This window comes from Cervus elaphus, chromosome 23 (genome assembly GCF_910594005.1).
Source record: "Cervus elaphus chromosome 23, mCerEla1.1, whole genome shotgun sequence".
Taxonomy (NCBI): Eukaryota; Metazoa; Chordata; class Mammalia; order Artiodactyla; family Cervidae; genus Cervus; species Cervus elaphus.
In genome coordinates, this window is record NC_057837.1 from 19,799,523 (window position 1) to 19,822,625 (window position 23,103).

The 23,103-nt window shown below is 44.1% G+C and overlaps 1 protein-coding gene across 4 annotated transcripts in view; it reads left to right on the forward strand.

Annotated features, from left to right (window-relative positions):
- Positions 1–23,103, forward strand: part of NRP1 (neuropilin 1) — a 146,202-nt gene that overhangs the window by 107,211 nt on the left and 15,888 nt on the right. For 2 of the 4 annotated variants that reach the window (XM_043883549.1, XM_043883550.1), the window contains 4 exons: positions 6,488–6,819; positions 12,161–12,305; positions 15,695–15,778; positions 20,694–20,753. In XM_043883549.1, coding sequence (XP_043739484.1) covers positions 6,488–6,819; positions 12,161–12,305; positions 15,695–15,778; positions 20,694–20,753 — 621 coding nt within the window. Of the gene's footprint in view, positions 1–6,487; positions 6,820–12,160; positions 12,306–15,694; positions 15,800–20,693; positions 20,754–23,103 lie in introns of all 4 variants that reach the window. The other 2 variants (XM_043883547.1, XM_043883548.1) reach the window with 1 other exon arrangement.

Below are 23,103 nucleotides of genomic sequence, written 5' to 3' on the forward strand. Positions count from 1 at the left end.
AAAAAGGTAAACTTCATAAGTGCTTTAGTGTGAATTCTGAATTTCTGGCTCTCCTTTTAATTAAATAAAATACTTGTTTAAACCTAAATTTCTCTTTCTCATTTTCACAAGGATTTTCCTGAGAGATAATTCTAGGACCATGAGTCTTTATTTATAAACAAGGGAAACTATTTATTGGATTTTTAAAAATAGTCAAATGGCCTAGTTATTTAAGCAAACATAGATGTCTGTAGGGCTTCCCTGGTAGCTCAGCTGGCAAAGAATCTGTAATGCAGGAGACCCTAGTTCAATTCCTGGGTCGGAACGATCCCCTGGAGAATGGATAGGTTACCCACTCCAGTATTCATGGGCTTCCCTGTTGATTCAGACATTAAAGAATCTGCCTGCAGTGCAGGAGACCTGAGTTTGATCCCTGGATTGGGAAGATGCCCTGGAGGAGGGCATGGCAACTCACTCCAGTACTCTTACCTGGAGAATCCCATGGACAGAGGAGCCTGGTGGGCTACAGTCCATGGGGTCACAAAAAGTCAGGCGTGACTTAGCACAACACAGATGTCTGAAATACCATGTTTTAATATTTTCACGTTTGATTTGTTCTGTTTTACAATTATTTTAAGTAGCTCTTTTTTCTTTTCTTTTTTTTCAAATTATATACTGCCACTCTCTTAATCATGACCCCTAATATGTTTTGGATACTTTCTCTCTAATAAGACAACTACAATCTCCAAATAACTGATCAAGGCAGATTTTTAGAGAGGCCAGCCTGTCATAACAATGGTCACAAAAAGAGAAGGTGTATAGACATATCCACACTTCACTCTGGGCTGTCCACTTAGTGATTGAGTGACCATGGACAAGACTCATGTCCCTCTGATCTCCATCTCCTGGTCACTGAGATTAACTTAATTCAGCTGTAATAAGATTAAGTGAAAGGATGCTTATAACACTTGGCTTAGAGTAAGTGCTCACTAAACAGTACCTGCTATATTAAACAGTGTGTGGTGCTCAATCAATTGAACCTGCAACAGGCCCCGGCAAACAGAACCTCTAATGAGACAATGGTATCAGTGTTAGCTCAGTGTTACCAGAGGAGATAATTTTCATCTTTTAGTGGTCATGGTCCCCTCAGTGGAGACTGATAGAAAAGCACGAGACTGCAGGGTTCCTGTGGGTCTGGAAGCTCCATGAAAGCAGGGGTCATGTTTGTCTTCTTTTCCATTGTGTCCTGTGTGCCTGGAACATAATATGCTGGACACACTTAATTTTTTTACGAGTGAATGAGCAAATTAATGAATGGCAGCTTTATTCATGTTTTCCTACAAACAAGTGCCCGGATTGCAAAATTTGACCCTCTCCTCTAGAGTAGGCAAGCCCCAACTCAATCTGGATTAAAAAAAAAACAACATTGAATTAAAAGTTACCGTGAGAACACATCACTTGAAAGTCTCCAAAGCTCGCAAGTTCTAACCCAATTTTTCTGTTCAGAAATTATTTGCTAGAAACATAGCAATCCTGGAATAACTGGAGTATACAACAATGGGTCACCATTTAGAGAGAGAACGAAAACAGAATTGGAGCAAGTCATCCTGTTTTGTTAGGTGATTGACAGAGGAGCATTTGCATTGTTTTGACAAGGCAGGCTTCATCATTTTGGAAGAGAAACTGGTGAAGATGCCCTTGCTGTCTGAGAACACACTGCAGACCATGTGGGCTTTTTCATTTACCAGAAATTAATTAACTGGAGCTTCTGCACAGGTCAGTGTGTGCCTGTGTTGAGCAGAGTTTGCAAGGATGACCTTGAGCCCTCCAGCATCCAGAGGTACCTTCTGAGTCATCAGGGAAGATTAAATTATGCTTATTCAGGTTCACCCATCCAATGCAGTCATTGTCTTCTCATTCCTTGAAAACCAGTTAACAAAGTATTTGATTTACCAGTATTTCTATTTTCCCATTAAATCTCAGTTCAGAGATTTTATTGTAAAATAATATCAGTGAAGATAACCACTTCCAGAGGGGCAAGGAGGTGGGGATGTGTGAAATAGGTGAAGAGAATTAAGTGGTACAAACTTCCAGATAAGGTCACAGGGATGTACTGCACTGGATAAGGAATATGGTCAATAGTATTGTAAAAACATATGGGAACAGATGGTTACTAGACTTACAGTGGTGATCATCTCATAATATATGCAAATATCAACTCACTGTGGAGTATATCTGAAACTAATGTTCATTTCAGTTCAGTCGCTCAGTCGTGTCTGACTCTTTGTGACCCCATGAATTGCAGCACGCTGGGCCTCGCTGTCCATCACCAACTCCCAGAGTTCACTCAAACTCATGTCCATCTAGTCGGTGATGCCATCCAGTCATCTCATCCTCTGTCATTCCCTTCTCTTCCTGCCCTGAATCCCTCCCAGCATCAAGGTCTTTTCCAATGAGTCAACTCTTTGCATGAGGTGGCCAAAGTATTAGAGTTTCAGCTTCAGCATCAGTCCTTCCAATGAACACCCAGGACTGATCTCCTTTGGGATGGACTGGTTGGATCTCCTTGCAGTCCAAGGGACTCTCAAGAGTCTTCTCCAACACCACAGTTCAAAAGCATCAATTCTTCAGTGCTCAGCTTTCTTCACAGTCCAACTCTCACATCCATACATGACCACTGGAAAAACCATAGCCTTGACTAGACGGACCTTTGTTGGCAATGTAATGTACATCAATTGTGTTTCAATTCAAAAAGAAAAGAACCACCTAATTCCCCATCACAGAACTCACTTCCCCCTCCCATCTAAGATTGGTTTTAAGCTTTCTAAACAAGGTTGCCAAGTGAAATGCAGAATGTCCAGTTCAATTTAATGCAGATAAATGACAAAAAATTTTTTAGTGTAAGTATGTTCCCCATTCAGTATTTGGGACAAACTGGCTTCCAAGTGGAAGCTCAGCCATAAAGAATCCACCTGCAATGCTGGAGATGTGAGTTCGATCCCTGGGTCAGGAAGATCCCCTGGAGAAGGAAATGGCAACCCACTCCAGCATTCTTGCCTGGAAAATCTCATGGATAGAGGAGCCTGGCAGGCTGCAGTCCATGGGGTCGCGAGAGTCTGGCACAACTTACCGGCTAAACCACCACCACCATACTGAAAAATTAGTTGTTGTCATTTGAAATTTGAATTTAGTTTGGCACCCTGGGTTTCTGGTGTTGCTGTTTTAGATTATTTGTTCTCTGAATCTGGCAACACTGTTTCCAAAGAATGTGAGCTGGAGCCAGGCTTTAACCAAGGCACACTGAACCAGCCTGCTGTGGATGACCAGAGCTAGAACCTAGCATCTCCTTCAAACCTTGAATTGTTAGTGGAATATTTCTCCCAACCGTGGCTAAAAGTGAGTCACTGGTTTTGAGTCAAAGGCAAGTCAGGGTGCCTCTTCCTTGAACTTGGATGAGGCCATCTGACTACAGGACAGCTGTGTTGGCCCATGCAGGCTGGCCTCGGGAGGCTTGTGGATGCAAGGATCATGCCCCCGCAGCTCTGCATTAGAGAAGGGACATTCATCTGGTAAAGTTTCTTCTCTCCTTATAGTATTCAAGTTAATTTTGTTTTTCTCCAAAGGGTAACATCTGGTACGGATTACCAGCTACACATTTTCTTCACAAAAGTCAGTTTTGAGTCAGACAGGTGTGACCACAGTGACCAAAAATGCGACTTCTATTTTTAACACTATAATTTCATAGACCCCTCAGTAAAATCGCTTTTGTCAATCTTTTCATAATCCCCATTGAATTTATTCTTGGTTTCCAGACCCCAGCCTGAAGCAAATACTGTGGCTGAATTACAGGAAAGGGTGCTTGGGGAGAATGGCAGCTGCCTTTTATTGTGTTAATAAGCTGATTCATTCAACAAATATTTGTGGAGCAAATACCATGGATAAAGCAGGGCACAAGGACTCATAGAAAAGTTTTTAATATGACTTGGTTCACAGCCTCAAAGAACTTAAAATCCGGGGAGGCAGGTAGCAAGCAAGCAACCCAAGGAACTGAATATGGTCAACATATCTGAGACATGCAGGTGGAGAGCTAGGAAGAGTCCCAGAAAAGGAAAAACCACGTCTAGTTGGAGAGATCAGAAAAATTGAATATATAACATAAAATTTGAAAACAGGTCAAAATTTTAAGATAGTGGGAAGGGCAAAGTGATGGGAAGTTCTTTAGTGGAGGGGACAGAATGAGAGGAAACCTCCAAGTATCACTACCACAGAGGTGAGGGAGTTCTCCTTCATTGAGGAGGGGCTTGCAAGGCCATGGTACCAAAAACCTGACACACGAGGTTGAAAGTAGGTGCATAATTCCTAGATGAGCAGGCACTGACTTTTTGAGTAAAGAAATGACATGATCTGAACTGTAGAACTCAGGTGGTAAGCATCTGATTTAGAAAATGTCTGAATTAGAAAGTGTCTAATTCATTCTCAAGGGTCAGCTGATAACACGGAGAAGGCTTAATTGCATGAGACACATGCCTCTCATTTACAGTGGTTACATTTTCAGCTGAATTTTGATTTATGCAGAACGGGGTTGTTAAAAAGAAGAATAAGTTCTTCTTCCTGGCATGTCTTGGATGGAGATGTACAATTTTGAAAAGAGAATAACTGAAGTGTTCAACATTTTGTTATGAAGCCACCAATCAATTAATCAGTGATTGATATTCCCCTTCTGCTCGGAAGCTCCTTGGTCTACTGTAGAAGTTTAGCAAGACCTATGATGCTGTTTGTGGTCTTGGAGGAATTTATAATCTGATTATGGACAGGATTCCCAATCTTAAAACATGGAGAGAATAGCTTAATGCTAAGCTCTGTGCTGCTTCTTGTACATGTACCCATATTTCTGAGAAAGGAGAGTTCAGGATAAAGGCGAGAGTCATTTGAGAAGTTTGCAGGATCAGCCATAAGCTGGATTTGAATATTTGGGCAGAACTTACCTCCGTCCACAGGAGGATAAGGGGGCAGCAGGAACATTTTGAACAAAGGCAATGATGAGAGTTATCTCTATGGTATATGAGAAGAAAATAGATTCCTGTCAGTAATAGGAAATAAAATTAGATAAATAGGGTAAAGCCAAAATGAGGGTGTTGAAAGCCAGAGAGAGACTGTTTTATAGCATACTGTAAATAATGGAAAGCCAGGGAGATTTTTCAAAGATCTTTCTCTTATTGTGGTCAAATATACATAACATAGTTTACCATTCTAACCATGTTTAAGTCTACAATTTAATTGCCTTCAAGAGTCACATTAGTGTGCAGCCATCACTACAGTCCACCTTCAGAACGTTTCATTATTGCAAACAAACTGTACCCCTGAAACTCTGTACCCATGAAACACTAACTCTTCATTCCCTCCTGCCCCCAGCTTCTGGCAACCACCATTGTACTTTCTGTCTTTATGGAGTTGACTCTTCCAGGCACCTCATTCAGGAGAGTGATGCAATATCTGTCCTTTGGTTTATTTTCCTTAGCACTGGAAGATTTTTGAGCATGGGAATAACATTGCAAAAACAAAGTTATGAAAAGTGACATGGGTGTTGTTGATTCAAAACTGGGGTTTGAGAGGGTAGTTTGGAGATCATTTAGCCTGTCGGCCTGAGTGCCTAGATCCAGATGATGCCAAAAGAAATGAAGGTCGCAAGGCATAATGAGGACACTTTTTCTTAATGAAAATATGACAGGATTTGGTATCAGAACAGGAATGGAAAATGGAAAATCAAAAAAGACAAAGATAACTAGGCAGGAACTCGTTGATGGGTGATTCCACCCATTAAAGTGAAGAGTTGGATAAAGGGATTCAGTGTTGAGTGGAAAGGACTGTTCTTGTTTGGACTTGGGACATTTGAGGTGAGGCTGGGATACTGCAAAGTTCTGGTGCAGTTAGAAACCGGGGTGGGGAGGACACTGTGGGGGGGTGGGGGGGGCAGAGGTAGATGGGCCCCCTCCATAAGCATTCATTTCAAAGGCTCCCCCCACCATCCTGGGGTGGAGGGACCCTCCTACCTCTTCAAGCTGCCTCAAGTACTTTGTTTCTCTTCATCTCCTCATCATCTTTTTGCTTTTGTCTTGGCAACTTTGCTGCTATTGGAATTACTGATTTCCACAATTCCAGCCCTCCCTTAACTAGAACCTCCCGCCACTTAATGGGCTGTACTTGATCTAAGAATAACTTCTGGATACCAAAGGGACTGTCAATACGTTGAGTTTACACTTGGAAGAACTCAGAAAGGAAGAAATGCTGTTCTTACTGAAGATTTTTTAATTGGACTGTTGAGTGTAGGGTGGGCAGTGCAGAAAGAGGAGTTGGTGGGGGGAGCTTTGGTTTCATATCAGATGGTCCAGGCATTTACAAATGTACATGAATGGGGACAGCCCATGTTTTTACTCAATAGGGTGGATTCTCTTTCTAAGCATGGAGACTTCAAATCATGTTATGCTTGTCTATTCCGTTCCCCACCTAGATTATCCTTGCTCTGGAATGCTGGGCATGGTGTCCGGACTTATTTCCGACTCCCAGATCACAGCGTCCAATCAAGGGGACAGGAACTGGATGCCTGAGAACATCCGCCTGGTGACCAGCCGCTCGGGCTGGGCACTGCCCCCCGCCCCCCACCCGTACGTGAACGAGTGGCTGCAGGTGGACCTCGCTGAGGAGAAGATCGTGCGGGGAGTCATCATTCAGGGGGGCAAGCACCGGGAGAACAAGGTGTTCATGAGGAAATTCAAGATCGGGTACAGCAACAACGGCTCGGACTGGAAGATGATCATGGATGACAGCAAGCGCAAGGCCAAGGTGAGCCCTGGCGGGGGCGGCGTCGGGAAGAGGTGGCGGGCTCCCTGGCGGCCTTGACTTGAATCAGGGACCCTGGCCTCTTCCTGCGGAAGCATCTCTCATTTCCTGAAAGCCGTGGGATCTGCGCGGGCGAGGGACGGAGCCTGTAAGGTGCCAGGGGAGACAGGAATGGGATGCAAAAAGCGCGGCTGAGCATCTCATCACCGGTCACCTTTCCTTCCTTCAGGAAACAGCAGGTGACTCAAGGCTGGGGGAGCGGGAGGCTGTGAGCGTGGGGCCCGGGACATGGGCTCGGGGCAACCTGGTAGGGACACGCACTCCCTCTGAAGATCCTCTGATCTTCTCTGGAGAGCCCCGGCTGCCATACCCCGTCTGCCACGAATCCCTTGTTAAATGTACTTTTAAATTTTTTTATTGAATGAAAGAGTCTTTCAATTCTGTACTGTTTTACAATTTTCTAAAGTTCCATAGAAGTGAAAGTGAAGGCTCTCAGTTGTGTCTGACTCTTCCCAACCCCATGGACTGTAGCCTACCAGGCTCCTCAGTTCCTGGAATTTTGCAGGCAAGAATACTGGAGTGGGTTGTCATTTCCTTCTCTGGGGTATCTTCCCGACCCAGGGATTGAACCCGGATCTCCCACATTGCACATAGAATTGGGCTGAAATCCACAATACAGAAAAATTCCCATCGTAACCTTTTTTAAGTGTATCCGTTCAGTAGTGTTAAGTACACTCACATTGTTCTGCAAAGCCATCTCTAAAACTTCTTGCAAAACTGAAACTCCCTCACCATTAAACAATAATTTTCCAGCCCCAGACAACCACCATTTCAATTTCTATTTACATGAATTTGACTACTCCAGGAACCTCTGTTAGTGGAAGCATACAAAATTTAGCCTCTGTGATGGGCTTGTTTTACTTGACATGATGTCCTCAAGGTTCAGCCAGTGTTGTAGTGTGGATCAGAATTTCATTTCTGTTTAAAGCTGAATAATATTCTATCGTGTATACAGGCCACATGTTGGGTATCTATACATCCATTGATGGACACTTTAATTGCTTCTAACACTTGTCTATCATGAATAATGCTTAAGTCTATTTTTTATACACTGGAACCTTTTAAAAAGCAGCTGGCCTTTGATGATCTGGTGAAAAAAGATATATTCCAACCTTCCCCAGAACATGTGGTATAATTCTTCTTTTTTAACACAACAAGTATCCTTTAGTGATAATGGTTTACTGGGGCTCATGGTTACATGTATTTGCATTTCTTGGGTACAGGACACCGACTAAGAAAGGATACCCCAAGTATGCTGGGTAACCTGGAAACTGATTTCAGATTAAATAAGGAAGTTATTTTCAGAAATCAGTTAAATTTCAGATTAACTGATTTCAGATTGAAATAAGAAAGAGTCCTCAGAAATTCAGTTCTGTATGCAGAACTCTATGTGGGTATTGTATTCGGCTAGTGATACTTCTCACCACCAGCCCAGCTGGCCTTTCTGTCCCAGCCTCTTCACCCCTGCTTTGCTGAGGATCTACTCCTTTTGTGAAAAGATTTGGGGAATGGGAGAGAATGGAACTGTAGGATGATGGCTTAATACAGTCACTCGGGCCAAAGGTTTTGCAGGCGGGAAGCAAAGCCGGGCCACGCAGCCAGCTCCCACTCTGCCCAGATGAGGGGGCTCCGCAGAGGCTGTCCCCACATGTTGCGCTCCGCTCCAGTGGGCGGAGCACCGAGAGGGATGATGCTGTCAGAAATGTGAGAATTCCTCTCCCATCTCACCCCCAGTTAACTTGTTTTCTTTTTTTTTTTTTTTAATCCATGTGCAGCTACTTTCTTTAGTGTCCCTTTCATTTACCTCTTTTATGTCTGCCCCTCTTGTTTTGGTGGAAGAAAAAGTAAAATAAACATCAGAAACTGGAGTTCCCCTAAGAGCCAGTCTTTTCGGAGGAGTCACGAGCCCTGTGGCTTTAGCGCCAAGTGTGAATATGCTGCAAATCAACAAATTGTCACAGTCGCATGGCAGTGTGCACTGTTGTGACTTGTTCTTCAGCACGAGGGTTCTAAGAGGGAAGGAAAACAGGTCACCATATGCTCTGGGTGGAATGCACCCTGTGCTTACTGGCCTTTGTTATCCACTCGTCCAAGGTCAAGTCTAAAGCTATCACTCGCTTGTAGGGCATCACCTATAGACTTCACAAGAAGCCAACAGCACCCAGCTTTCAACTGTAACAAAAAAAACTGTTCAAGATTGGTTGAATGTGTCAGATCTTATTCCTAAAATATGGTTTTACCCATCATTATCATGTTCCTATGTATTTAAGCCATGTGCTGTGTGCTAAGTCACTTCAGTCATGTCTGACTCTTTGCAACCCTATAGACTGTAGTCTGCCAGGCTCCTCTGTCCATGGGATTCTCCAAGCAAGAATACTGGAGTGGGTTGCCATACCCTTCTCCAGGGGATCTTCCCGACCTAGAGATAAACCTGTGTCTCTTACATCTCCTGCATTGGCAGGCAAATTCTTTACCACTAGTGCCACCTGGGAAGCCCATTATTTAAACCATAAAAGCTTCTAAATTGCTTGCAGGGCATCTAATAAGTGATTCCTAACATGTCCTTCCCCTGGAATAAAATCTTCAAGATCAAAAAGGAAACTGGTTAAATCATCCATATAGGAGCAGTGTGTATTTGTAACTTTGCACAAAGATAGTTAAAACATACTATATTTGAACTTGCAAGTAAAGGTTACCTGCTTAGGATGCCAAGTATGTTTTATGTGATGGTAAAGTGAGCACTCTGTTTTATGATATGAAACAGCACCTTGATAGATTTGGAATCCTTTATGCCATCTCCTTACTTCCTACACCTGAACAGTACATGATGTACAAGGTACATCAGAGTCTTTGAATCAACTAGTCTTTCCAGGAGCAAATACATCTAAACACTCTTAAGCCCTCTTCTTCTAAAGCATGATTAGTAAAAGGACAGAAAGACATGTTGTAAACAGTGTTATATTGTAAACAATGTTATGTTAGCAAACTTAGCCCAGTTCCATGTGACCCTTCCTTGCTAATATTCTTCCCAGCTCATCACTGACAACCTTTGTAATGTATTTACATTAAAAGTAGGAGAAGAAGCTGGGATTCCATAGGTATTAGTGCTTTTCTCCTAGGAATGTTGAAGGTATGTTAATATAGATAGAACTTGCCTGTGTAGCAACGCTGTTTTCATTATAATCAGTGTCTTACTGACAACACTTAATTGGGCCTGACAATGATATCTGTCAGATTCTCAATTACCGGCAGCAACTGCAGTTCTATCAAGGAGGCAAGGGCCCCCAATAGTGAATTTACTCTTGAAAATGATAGAAGGAAACTTTAATTGAGAGAAGCAGGAAGGTATGAGCCCTGTACGTCTAGATTCCTAGAGGATTTTCTGAGTTGGAAAAGGCCAGTTAATTTACTTCTAAGATGGCTCAGTGGTAAAGAATCAGCCTGCCAATGCAGGAGACACAAGGGGTGTGGGTTCAACCTCTGGGTTAGGAAGATACCCTGGAGGAGGGCATGGCAACCCACTCCAGTATTCTTCCCCGGAGAATCCCATGGATAGAGGTGCCTAGCAGGATACAGTCCATGGGGTCACAAAGAGTCACATATGACTGAGTGATTGAACACACAATAATAGAACCTACCTCTCGAAGTTGCCTTGAGGATTACGTTGCGTTAATACGCTTTAAGCCTGTAGAACAATGCCTTGCATCAGTAAGCATCACATGGTGCTTGGTATATAAAATGACAGTCCCAGTGACAAGACACTTTGATTTTTCTAATCCCTTTTCCTCTTCCCATTCTGGACAGAGTTAGGAAGGATACTGGGTTAAGAGGATACAGAGAGGCTTATCCATTTCTTGAAAAAGAAAACAAGCCTAGCCATTGCTCCATTTTCCAATGATTCCACTCAAGGGCTTCCCATCAGTGTAAAAAGGGGAACAGAATAATCCAGCAGCACCAGGGCAATAACGACTGGTCTCCTGAACATGTCACAGTGATGTCGAGTTAGGAATGCACTTCACTCACTGCAGGACAACCAGGCATCAGTACATCGTTTAGCGGGCAGGACCCCATCAGTTTCCCGAGATGAGAAGTTCTTTTATCTACAGATGTCTCCAGCTGGTGGGCCTGCATAAGTCAATTCCAAGGGACTGGAATCACCCAAATTCTTGGTCACAGAGCACTTGCACCATGCAAAGTTTACTGTCTCCTCCAGGAATGAAATTTCTCAAGCTTCTTTTTTTCAAAACTTACTTATTTACTTTTGGCTGTGCTGTATCTTCGTTGCTGCATGGGCTTTATCTCTAGTTGCGAAGAGTGGGGACTGCTCTCCAGTTGCCATGCGTGGGCTTCTCATTGCAGTGGCTTCTCTTGGTGCGGGCTTCCCTGGTGGCTCAGACGGTAAAGAGTCTGCCTGCAGTGCAGGAGACCCAGGTTCGATCCCTGGGTCGGGAACATCTCCTGGAGAAGGAAATAGCAACCCAGTCCAGTATCCTTGCCTGGAAAATTCCATGGACGGAGGAGCCTGGCAGGCTACAGTCTATGGGGTCACAAAGAGTCGGACACGACTGAGCGACTTCACTTTCTTCACTTTCTCCTGTTGCGGAGCTCGGGCTCTAGGGCATGCGGGCTTCCGTAGTGGTAGCATGTGGGCTTCCGTAGTGGTAGCACATGGGCTCAGTGATGGCAGCTCCCAGGTTCTAGAGCACAGAGGCTCCATAGTTGTGGCACAGGCTTCATGGTTGCGCAGCATGTGGGATCTTCCCAGACCAAGGATCGAACCCCTGTTCCCTGCGTCAGCAGGCGGATTCTTTACCACTGAGCTACCAGGGCAGCCCCCTTGCGCTTCTTGAGGACTGAGTTTTAGCAAAACCAGGACCCGCTCATCCAAGAGAATGTAAGAGTTGTTGTTATTGGAAACACAGTCTCGATTATAAGCTCTGAGAAGAGGCAGGTTCCTTTCCTGAGTTTTCTTCCTCCACCTCAAGGAAGTGGTGAAACTGTCACTTCTTCCAGGTGCATCAGCCTATCATTTAAAAATGTGTCTCATTAAATCCTTAGCTTCTGGTCTAGCCTCGGTGCGTCCTCCAGAGTTTCTGAGAAGGAACATGTGTCACTTCCTAGAGAAGGTTTAATTGTTTTTTTTCCGTTCTCGTGTAGGAATGTCAGCCCTCTATGAAGTGGTAGGATGAGGCCCATTTTTCTGCCCCGTTAAAGAGACCTCAAGGAGAGACTCTTCTGCCGAAAGGGAGGTTTGTTAATACCTGCTGGTTCTTGTTCTTCACAGTCTTTTGAAGGCAACAACAACTACGATACCCCTGAGCTGCGGACCTTTCCACCCCTTTCCACGCGGTTCATCAGGATCTACCCCGAGAGAGCCACTCACGGCGGACTGGGGCTGCGAATGGAGCTGCTGGGCTGTGAGGTGGAAGGTAAGCCGCTCTGCTTCCCTAGATGTTTTCTGTCCTCTTGCACGTGCTTATGGCCCTGACGGTGCTGCTGCAGATTGCCACCGTTCCCCTAAATGATCCTGTGTCTCCTCTGCCTGCCTGTGCGTAGGGCTCATCACCTGGTGAGCGGCACGAAGCAGTGTTTCTGCATCTTGCTTTTGTGGGAGTTGTTTGCATAATACTCCTCAGATTCTAGGCGGAGGGGTGTTCTCTGATCTGTTTTTAAAAAATGATGTGTTGTGAAAATCACATAACAAAATTCACCATTATAAACAAGCCTGGCATTTGTACGTAGTCGTAGTTGACAGTGGCTTATGCAGTCAGCCTTTGTCTAGTTGCAAAAGATTTCTATGGGTCCAAAATGAAAACCCCTACCCATCTAGCAGCTCAAGCAGACCCTCTCCATTCCCATCATCTCTCAGTCCCTGGCATCCACGGGATTCCTTGACCTTCTTGGAGTTCTTCAGAGGTCTGCGTCTGGTCCAAGTTTCTGTCTGCAGTGCTGACTACCATCACATGCTAGCAGGAAGCAGCATTTGACAGACCGAAACATTGAGACATTGTCTTGGATGAATTTCTCAGATGGCTGCAGAGAAACTAAACTTTACATCACATAATGTATGTAATGTACAACGGGGTCTATTTAAAGATATGACTGCATAAACTTAGGTTATCATAGAAAGGTCAGGGACAAATTCAGTTCTCACATTGACCCCAAAACTGCACTTTCCTCTGCATTTTTTTTAATCACATAATGAATGAGATGAATGTTTAAAAAAATCATATGATGGTTGCTCAGTGTACTATTTAATGCTTTTGTGCACTGGAATTCCCATCTGCCTTTGATTTGGGCATAAATGAGTAACCTTATACCAACATTTTCATCCCCATAAAGGTCTTCCTCTAGGTTAGCGCAAAGAATGGCTATTGTTGGTACCCAGATGTTAATCCATTGAACATATGCTCAAAGTTGTTTGGAAGGATGCTTTTTAAATATCACCTTCTTGGGATTTCAAAATTATTTGTGTTTCAAGCTACCCAAATATAATTACATTCCTGAGCACATTAAATATCATAAAACATTTCTTAGGCACTAAAGAATCTTAGGCTATAAATCACCATCCTAGTGAATAATTCATAGCTGCTTTCCTATGTGTTTATTTAAAAGCAGGCCATTATCTCCCATTCTTTACTGGGTAGCTGTTTCCATATCTGTGGCTACGTCCCAGGACCCCTGAATTATCCCGTCACTGTCAACACAGACCACGAATGACCGTGTTCCAGGACATTGGCAAAGACACCTAGGAAAAAAGAGGGTGGGGGCAGACGGAACCAGCTGCAGACACGTTGGTTCAGTGAGCTGAGCAGTGTGGTCACCTGGAAAATGGCCTCTGCTGCTCTGATGCGGGACTTTAGCCTGGATTCTGGGAAGCCACATTGATTTAGGAGGTGGAATGAATGGATGGTTGAAAAGACCGGGCCTGGTGGCGGTTTGCCAGTGTCAACTCTGTGCTGAGGTCGCGATGGTGGTGAAGGGATTGACTACAGATGTTCGTAGGCACTCAGCAAAGTGGGGAAGTCGCCCCGAGCCACGTGCGGAACCAGCATCCAGGGAAAGAACTGTCCAAGCTTTTTAACACAGTTGGTGAAAGGGAGTGTTTTTCTTCTTCCTTCAAATGATTAACAGGCCCTTATTAAATATCAACTTTGTACCTTGTTCTACAGGAGATGCCTAAAGGGATAGGAAAAAAGGATGAGGTACAACCCAGCCATCTCTGGGCCTCCAGCTTATTTGGGGCTCGGACTTATATTTAAGAAACAATTAGAGGACCACAGAAGATAAAATATTTTCAAGGAGTAAAATGGGACAACAAAAGGACTCAGTTTGGGGATTTCCCTGGTGGTCCAGTGGCTAAGACTGCATTTCCACTGCAGAGGGCGTGAGTTCAGTCCTCAGTCAGAGAACTAAGATCCCATATGCTTATCCCCACACTGCAAAAAAAAAAAAAAACAACTCACATTTTACTTTATTCAGTTTAATCCAGGTACTACCCTGGACCACGTCCAATGTAAAACTCCTTCTTTATAAATACCACAAGGAAAATGTGGAAAAACCAGCAAAATGAATAGAGAGTTTAAAAGCGGCACATAACCAAGAGCAAAGGCAGTGTAGCAAAGGCAAGCATCAAGACTGCTGAAGAGGACGCGATTGATTCGCTGTTAGCAATGAGCAGAACCCAGAATCTGTGTGTACATAGTTTACAAAGTCCAGTTTGTAGCCTAAACAGTGTGGACATAACCTATATGTGGTGATTTCCTAGTGATTATTGGTCTGTGTCCCGGGCAGTTGAGGACGTCGAAACTAGCTATGTTTCTCCATTTGTTATAACTCTGCTCAGTCCTTCTGTACAATGAAAAACTGTGTCAAATTTTTATTGAGAAAGCAGCAGTTACCAGCACATTCCAACTGGCCAGAAGCTATTAGAGAACAGACCCCCGCCTCCCCCTCACCTCCCAGCATCTTGTCTGGTTCTCAGACATCAAGAGAACTGTCCATTATCTGAAGTCTTCTAAAGTGAAATGTAATGCCAAAAACTGTAAAATATTAAACAGATTGCAAAAATGAGGGACAGGCTGAAAAAAAAGATGGAACTAAATGTAAAGAACTTCAAAAGCAGTCTTTGATTAATGCTGGCTACTTTTCAACTACAAACTCAGAGCTATGGGAATACCTGCCGGGCAGCGGAATGTGGTCCCCCGGGAGTTAAGGTAACATGACCCCGGGGAGCTCCCAGACACCTGCTCTGGAGGGAGCGCTCACAAGCCCAGACGCTTACTTAGAGGGAAATGGAGTCACTGTGAAAAAAATAAATAAGAACAATATTGTACTAAAAGTGAATGCTGAGACTCCCTTCTGGGAAAAAAATTACAAGATAAACTGAGTAAATACCAAGAATATAAAAGAATTCATGACAATCGATTCCTCTAGCACCTTGAAAATGAAAGGAAAAACAGTTCAAGCAAAACCTCTATCATCAAAATTCTCAACTCCAGGGTCATGAATAAATAACCGGTGAGAATTCAGGAACTTTTCAGAAAAAGGATGTTTATGGAGATAACAATGTATGAAATGAGAAGGCAGCCAAGTCTACCAAGGAGATAGGGATCAAATACCAAAACAGAGCAGTCCCCAGTGCCTTATGCAAAATCCAAGTATCTTCCACTCCTGAAAGGGAGGCAGGCACACCACCCTCCTGGCTTTCCTATGGCAGATTAAAGTTTTCTGCAAAAGCATTAGCAGAGTCAACAACCGGGGGGCTGGCGAATACATTTCAGAGGTGTGAGAAAATAATCCTTGGATCTCGTTTCAGCACCTACAGCTGGACCAACCACTCCCAACGGGAACCTGGTAGATGAATGTGATGACGACCAGGCCAACTGCCACAGCGGAACAGGTGATGACTTCCAGCTCACAGGTGCAGAAACCATCTTCATCCCATTGCTGTGCCATCTCAGTTCATGTTGTAGTTGAGACCTGCTCATTAATGCCTCTGTGTGTGTGAGTGTGTGTGTGTGTGTGTGTGTGTGTGTGTGTGTGTGTGTGTGTGTGTGAAAATCCTCATGGCACTAGGCATCAGGGTGGAGGGAACTTTGCCAGAACACATGCATCTTCATCTCCTCATGTCATCGCGTAAACAAATTGTTCTTCCAAGTCACAGCCATCCGAAACAGTAATTTTAGCCATTTCAGAGTTGAGGGCTGGGATAGTCCTCAGTGAATGAATAAGAATTTCTCCATGGCTAAATGTATCTAAGGTTGGGCTTCCCTGGTGGCTCAATGGTAAAGAATCTACATGCCAATGCAGGAGACCTGGGTTCAATCCTTGGGTCAGGAAGATCCCCTGGAGGAGGGCATGGCAACCCACTCCAGTGTTCTTGCCTGGGAAATCCCATGGACAGGGAGCCTGGCAGGCTGTAGTCCATGGGGTTGCAAAAGAGTCAGACACAACTTAGAGACTAAACAGTAACAACAATATGTAACATAAATTGATTCTCATCTTCAACCCTCACCCCCAACCCCAGTAACACATGCTCCACACACTTGAGAACATTTATTTTCGAACAGGAATCAAAATGTTTGAGTGGATCCTTCATCCAACTAATTGATGAAATTAGATTTATATTTGAACTGCAGCTTTTAAGTTAGGATTTTGTGAATCATTTTACATTAAAATTTAGAAAGCCAGAATTTGTTGCTATTTCACATCACCACTAACAGATCTATCAGGGATGACACATACTGTGTGCCTCACTGACTCGTTTAGAGGATGACTCCATAATATTCTGAAATCCTTAAAGCTAGAAAGTGACCTTCTCTTCCACTTGGACTGGCAGAGGAAACATTAAGCAGATGGAGAAGTCGGACTCCACCATTTGGAAATTGGCCAAAGTCCTAGAATTTTCACCCTATTGTTGCCAAAGGTGCTGTGGGACCTTTATTGCTACCCAGGTCAAAGAGCAGTTTCTTATAGCATCTGATTCTCATTTTACATTAAACAGCAGCCCTTGGGTGCAGTCTGTGTTTTTACCCAGAAGGGACTCTAGAGAGCCCATGTAATTCATTTCCATGGGCGAAACTGAAGGTGTTTCCATGTAACTTCATAATAGTGCCATGTTAGTGGCTAATGCATTAATGTCAAATCTGGAGGGACCCCCATTTCCAATTACCTCAGAACCTCTCCTCTGAAAGAGCAAGATTGCTCTGCACTCTGAAATTGAATAAAGGTAAAATCTAGTGGAGAAGTTTAGTACCATGAACTGAGTTTACATTTAAATCCCTCCTCCTAGGGCTCTCTCCCTCCAAATTTCCAGAATAATCACTTACAGTCAAATGGCCAATAAATATTACATGGCTATGGGCTTTTGAAAACAAATCTTGTGTATAAGTAGCCACAAGCCACAAAAATTACTCTAATTAAGACAGAGGCCTTTTCTCTGTAAGATGTCAAGCTCTAGCTGAAAACCATACAGCTAATATGAAAAACAAGAGTACCAGCCTGTGAAGCAGATCCTATAGAACCTCCCCAGGTCACCTGTAAACACTCTCTGCAAACCTTAGGCTTTTTGAAAACCTAGTCACACATCCCATCCGTAGTGAAAATCCTCATAAAAAGGAATGGATACAGTCATCAGAGACTCTTCTGTTCAATTACCCTCTGGAGAAGAGGTTCTTTCCTTTATAAACCCTAAAGTGGTCAGTTAATATTGATTAGAGTCAAAGCCTCAGATTTACTCCTCGCGTCAGAACAACCAACCTTCTCATTTTTGCATTGCTTCATGACTGAATCAATTGAAACCTAAGCCTTTGAATGAAATAGGGCAAGTCTGTTAGCCTCGAGCAAACTGTGGATGGCACCAAGTTGCAAACCGCAGAAAATGGGTCATTTCCAGTGGAAACACTGACAATCCTTTAGAAGTACAAGGTGATCATATATTTACAGTGTTTAAACTCATTTGTTGGATAGAATCATTTATTTAGATAGAAAAAAAAGGCATTCCCATTTTTTTTATGTATTATCCTGGCCCCTCAAAAATGTCATTTTCTCAGGCCAGCACATTTGTCTTAATAATTTGATCAATAGGTGCATATAATAAGAACTTCTAGGGGTAATGATAAAGTTAACTTCATTCCACCATTAAAAAGAGGTGATCCTTTAACCAACAAGAACCTACTGTACAACGCAGGGAACTCTTTTCAATATTATGTGACAACCTAAATGGGAAAAGAATTTGGAAAAGGATACAGGTACTTGTATAACTCAGTCACTTTGCTGTCCTTATGAAATTATTGCAGCTTTGCTAATCAACTACACTCCAATATAAAAGAAAAAGTTAAAAAAACAAAAAGAAAAGGTGATCTTAGAAGGCCTTCTCATGCTTCATGTTCATTTATTGCATCATGGCCAATCTGTCCTTTTTAAAAGCTTATTTTCCTCCATGAAGCTCTGTGTTAGTCTTTTCTGAGGATGGATGTGCTGACAGGTGCCAGTGATTGCAGGCAGCCTGGCCCTCCCCCACCCCTGCATCTTTTCCCAGGTAGCATCTTGCCTCCTGGACTCACACGCAAGTCCATACCCTCCTTGCTGTTTCGGTCACAGCTGCAAACTTGGCATGCTTGGTGCATTGAAACCAAACCAAAAATATTCTTTCTTTCACCCTGATGGGTGGAAGCCTAGAAATTGGGACCAGTGTGTTCTCTTAAGGTTTGGGTCCTAAACACAGATGGTGTCACTTTAATGTCTTCTCCCAGGGGTGACCTATTTGGACATGGTGGGAGATAAGTATTGTAGCCAAATGCTCATTACCTCTAAACAACACTGAATTCCAGGTGAACTGCACCAAACACATGGAAATAAAGAGAGATTTCGCTCTCCTTTGCTTGCTTGCCAAGGTGAAAATTCACCCTTGAAGTTCCTCATTTGCAAATGCCTTTGAAGTCATTAGATAATACAATTGGCTTCAAAGGCACCAGGAGGCCAGATTTCACATTGGATCTGTGTCTACCCGGCAGCGGAATTTGGCTCCCAACCTCTCACAAAATTGACAGTGCGTATCGGTTTTAAAAAGTGAGTTTTCACCTTGAGTCTTTCTCCTGTAAGACCACTGGGAACGGAATGCTAATGCATTCTGGCCTCCCTCCAGTTCTGCCATTACAGATTCACCTTCTTAACCCATAATATATATAATTCCTTCTCCTAGCGTCTGCCTCGTTGAGGGCACATGCATGTGTGACCACTCATCCAGCATATTTACTGAGCAAGCGGGGGTAACGCGACTTGGTGCCGCAGTGGACGAGCTCAGAAATCTTCAGGCCACCCCAGGAGCTCGTTTTTATGGCTCTCTGATTCATGAGCTGGGTGATTTCTGACCCGTGGGAGCTGTAGGTTAGAACCAGGGCTCAGCCAGAAAAGGAATGATCATAGTCTCTTTATTGAATGATCGTATTGAAAGGTGTACAGTGGCACCTCATAACCACCTCCAAACATTCCAGGATCGGCATGAGCCCACCCATGTCCCTACCCTGAGTCTGCCCAGGACTTTATCTCTTGGGAAAGCAAATACATGATCCTCAGCCATGATCTGCAAGGCAGATGCACATAAGGAGAAATGGCTTTCTCAAGTACCTATGTAGTAGAGAATAAGCCAGTTTTTCAAGAAGCCTTCAAGTGATGCTTGTGGTTTGGGCAAGTTGAGGAACAGGGCTTTAAAACAGAAATCTCAGGCTTCCCTGGTTGTCCAGCAGTTAGGACTCCGCCACTGTTCCACCGCAGTGGGTATGGGTTCTGTCCCTGGTTGGTGAAGATCCTCTAGGCTGCCTGCTGCTGCCGTCGCTAAGTCATGTCAGTGGTGTCTGACTCTTTGCGACCCTATGGACTGTAGCCCACCAGACTCTGCTGTCCATGGGGTTTCTCCAGGCAAGAATACTGGAGTGGGTAGCCATACCCAACCCAGGGATTGAACCCAAGTCTCTTGCCTGCATCTCCTGCATTGGCAAGTGGGTTCTTTACCACTAGCATCACCTGGGAAGCCAAAATAAATAAATAAAACAGAAGTCTCATGATAAAGGGCAGAAAATGGCTGAGCTAAGATACTTAAGCTGAGATGATAGATCTCAGTTTCCACGACGTCCTTGGACCAAGAATTCCAAGTCAACCCAGACTGATTAAAGTTCACGGTGTTCAGGGTATTGTTTGTGCAGTCTTCCAGCTCCTCAGGACTGTGAAGAAATGTGTCCCCCCCTTCCACTTTCCTTGCAGCTTGTCCAAGCTACAAAGTGGGCGGAATATTTGTCCTTGGGAAAAATAAACAACCACAGCAGCAAAAGAAAGGAGGAATTACAGCTAACCACTTTAAACCTTCAGTTTTAAAAATAGATGGTGGGGACCAGCCTTGCAACCCCCTCCCCTCCAAAAGGCACACATCTGAAACCTTGGGAAACTATTTGAAGCTTAGAGGTCTGGGTCAAGTTTAATACTCAAGTCACTAAGGACCTTGGGAGGCCTTTGCTTTTCATTGTTGCCATTGTGAGCATCGTCGATTAGTCTGGGAGTCAAGGAATGCCCTTGGAAGGAAGTCTGAAATTATCCATACTGTCTAGATGCTTTATGAATAAACAGGTGAAAAAGAGTGGTTTATTTGAACTTGGTGTGGTGGTGAGCAAAATTTGAGAGTTTCTCTAGCTGGAATTAAAAGAAGAGTTATTTAAGGGAACTGCTAGGCTTTAACAGACGCATGTAAGAGCATCCTCTGCTGTGTATTACTTATCATCCTGCTTTTTCTCATCTCGTATGTCACTCTTTCTGTGTTTCAGGTGGTACCACTGTGCTCACCACAGAGAAGCCCACCGTGATAGACAGCACTATACAGTCAGGTATCAAATACCAAAGAGAAAATTGATTCACATATGTGTGTCTTTTCCCCCAAAATAGCGCATTGCTGTGCTTCTCGGATTCCATTTCCCATCAAGTCCTAGCAGAGATGCCACCAGCATCTGGTGCCCAAGCAGGAGCCATAAACACTGCTTCCCTTTCATCCACATGTATGTGCAGCAGGGAGGGAGATTTCCTCCCCGATCAGTCATTGCCAAATGGTGACAATCCCCACTCTCAACGGGAGGAGCCAAGGAACATACTTTGTTTAAACGCAGCACATCTAGGACACGGACTGTGTTTGCAAACTCGGGAGAAGGAAATCTCCCAGGCAGCAGCCTGACTATTTATTTTCATCGCCGCTCTGCAAATCAGAGACAGGCGAAGTTTGTCAGTTTTGCCTGCCACGGAGTTGGCAGTTTTACAGCCACGCTTCCAGTGGGTGCACCGCGAGATGGTGTGCGGGAAACCAGGGCTGGAGAGGAGAGCCCTGAGGCGGACTACCCCTACATCCTTTTTTATTAACACATGATTGACTGGGGGGGGGGGGTTGAAAAAACTTAGTCGGATGATTATTATGTAGGTGACTATTGAAATGTCTCCAGTTGATAACATTCAGGTAACAAAAGATGTGGGCTTCCCCAGTGGCTCAACAGTAAAGAATCTGCCTCCAGTGCAGAAGATGCGGGTTTGATCCCTGGGTTGGGAAGATCCCCTGGAGAAGAAAATGGCAACCCACTCCAGTTTCTTGCCTGGAGAATCCCATGGACAGAGAAGCCTGGTGGGCTATAGTCCATGGGATCAAAAAGAGTCAGACACAACTGAGCAATGAACTACAACAGTAGACATATTAATATGTCTCTGGTCAGTAAGTTGTTCACAGAGTCCTGTGATGACTTTTAGAGCTTTGCTGTTGATCAGGGCCCAGCCACACGGAAATGGTGGCCTCCCCCTCGCTCTCTTTTGTATTTCAATAGTATTTTTTGAAAATCTTCCCCACAGACATACATGAGGGGAAACAGTACGTATAAGCAATCAGAGGTTTTACATACTTTAAAAGTTAACCATTAGAGAGAGGTGAACAGGTCAGCTCACCAGCTTCTCCCATTTCCTCTATTGAAGCCTGCTCAGCCTTGGCCTCCACGGTCACTTATTAACAGGGCATGTGGTGTACATCAGTGTTTCCTCAACAGCAGACCCTCCCCAGCCAGCAGAAAGCAGAAAGGACTGCTCTAATTAGCATGCTTCCTCAAAGGGTGCTGTCACTCTTGACCTGATTAAACTGCAAAACAAACCTCCCTTCAGTTGAACTCAGCCCCAGTTTTCCCCATGGTTGGCCCTGGGTGACAGACTCCCTGCTACTACTGAGCTCATTGCTGTTGTTTAGTCGCTAAGTCATGTCCGACTCTTTTTGACCCCAGGGACTGTAACCCACCAGATCCCTCTGTTCATAGAATTTCCCAGGCAAGAATGCTGGAGTGGGTTGCCATTTCCTTCTCCAGGGGATCTTCCCAACCCGGGCATCGAATCCAAGTCTCCTGCAGTGGCAGGAGGGTCCTTTACCGCTGAGCCATTGGGAAAGCCCACCACTCAGCTAAGACACCCCCAAATACCGAAGAGGAAACTGAAGAATAGTGTTCAGCTAAATCTTCACAGTTCAGGAGTCCCCCTCATACCTTTTCAGGTTATAAATGTGGCCTTGGGGGATTGGCTAGCAGCCTTTTGTTCACTTCCCATCTTCCCTGATAAGAAATGTCTTCTTTTTTCCCACTCAGCCCCAGCTGGGTGGTTTTCTGTGGGGTAACTTCCTGCTCTTTATGACTGTCACAGGGGATGGGGTGAGGTGAACAAATGAAGTTCTAATAATGTAACAAACATTTTAACTCTTACTTTAGTTTTTCCTCTTGCCAGAGAGTTCATTACAACCACTAGGAAGCTGCCATCTAGCTTGTTGGATCTCATCTCTCTGCTTGCGTGTCAGAAGAGCTAGGGGTCATCAAAACACAAGAACAATCTGTGAACAATAGCCCAAAATGAGATGACTCCCCCTCCATGTTGGAGATCTATGTTATCAGAGCAGGAATGGCTTTGTGAATGTTTAATTCACGGCTCAAAGCCATTGGCATGATGGCTTCAGAGAGGAACTCCAGAGCAAACAGTCGTCTCACAGTCTACTGTGGTCAGAGGGTGGATGTACAAATCATGAACCAGTAAGAAGTCAACAGACCGAGAAGATGGGGGACTAGTGTCCCAAAGAACCATGTTACCTGAGTTAGAACTGAGGCTTCATTCATACTACAAAGGGAGAGGGTACGGCTGGTTGTTGCGAACTTGGTGCTGGGATCCTTTGTC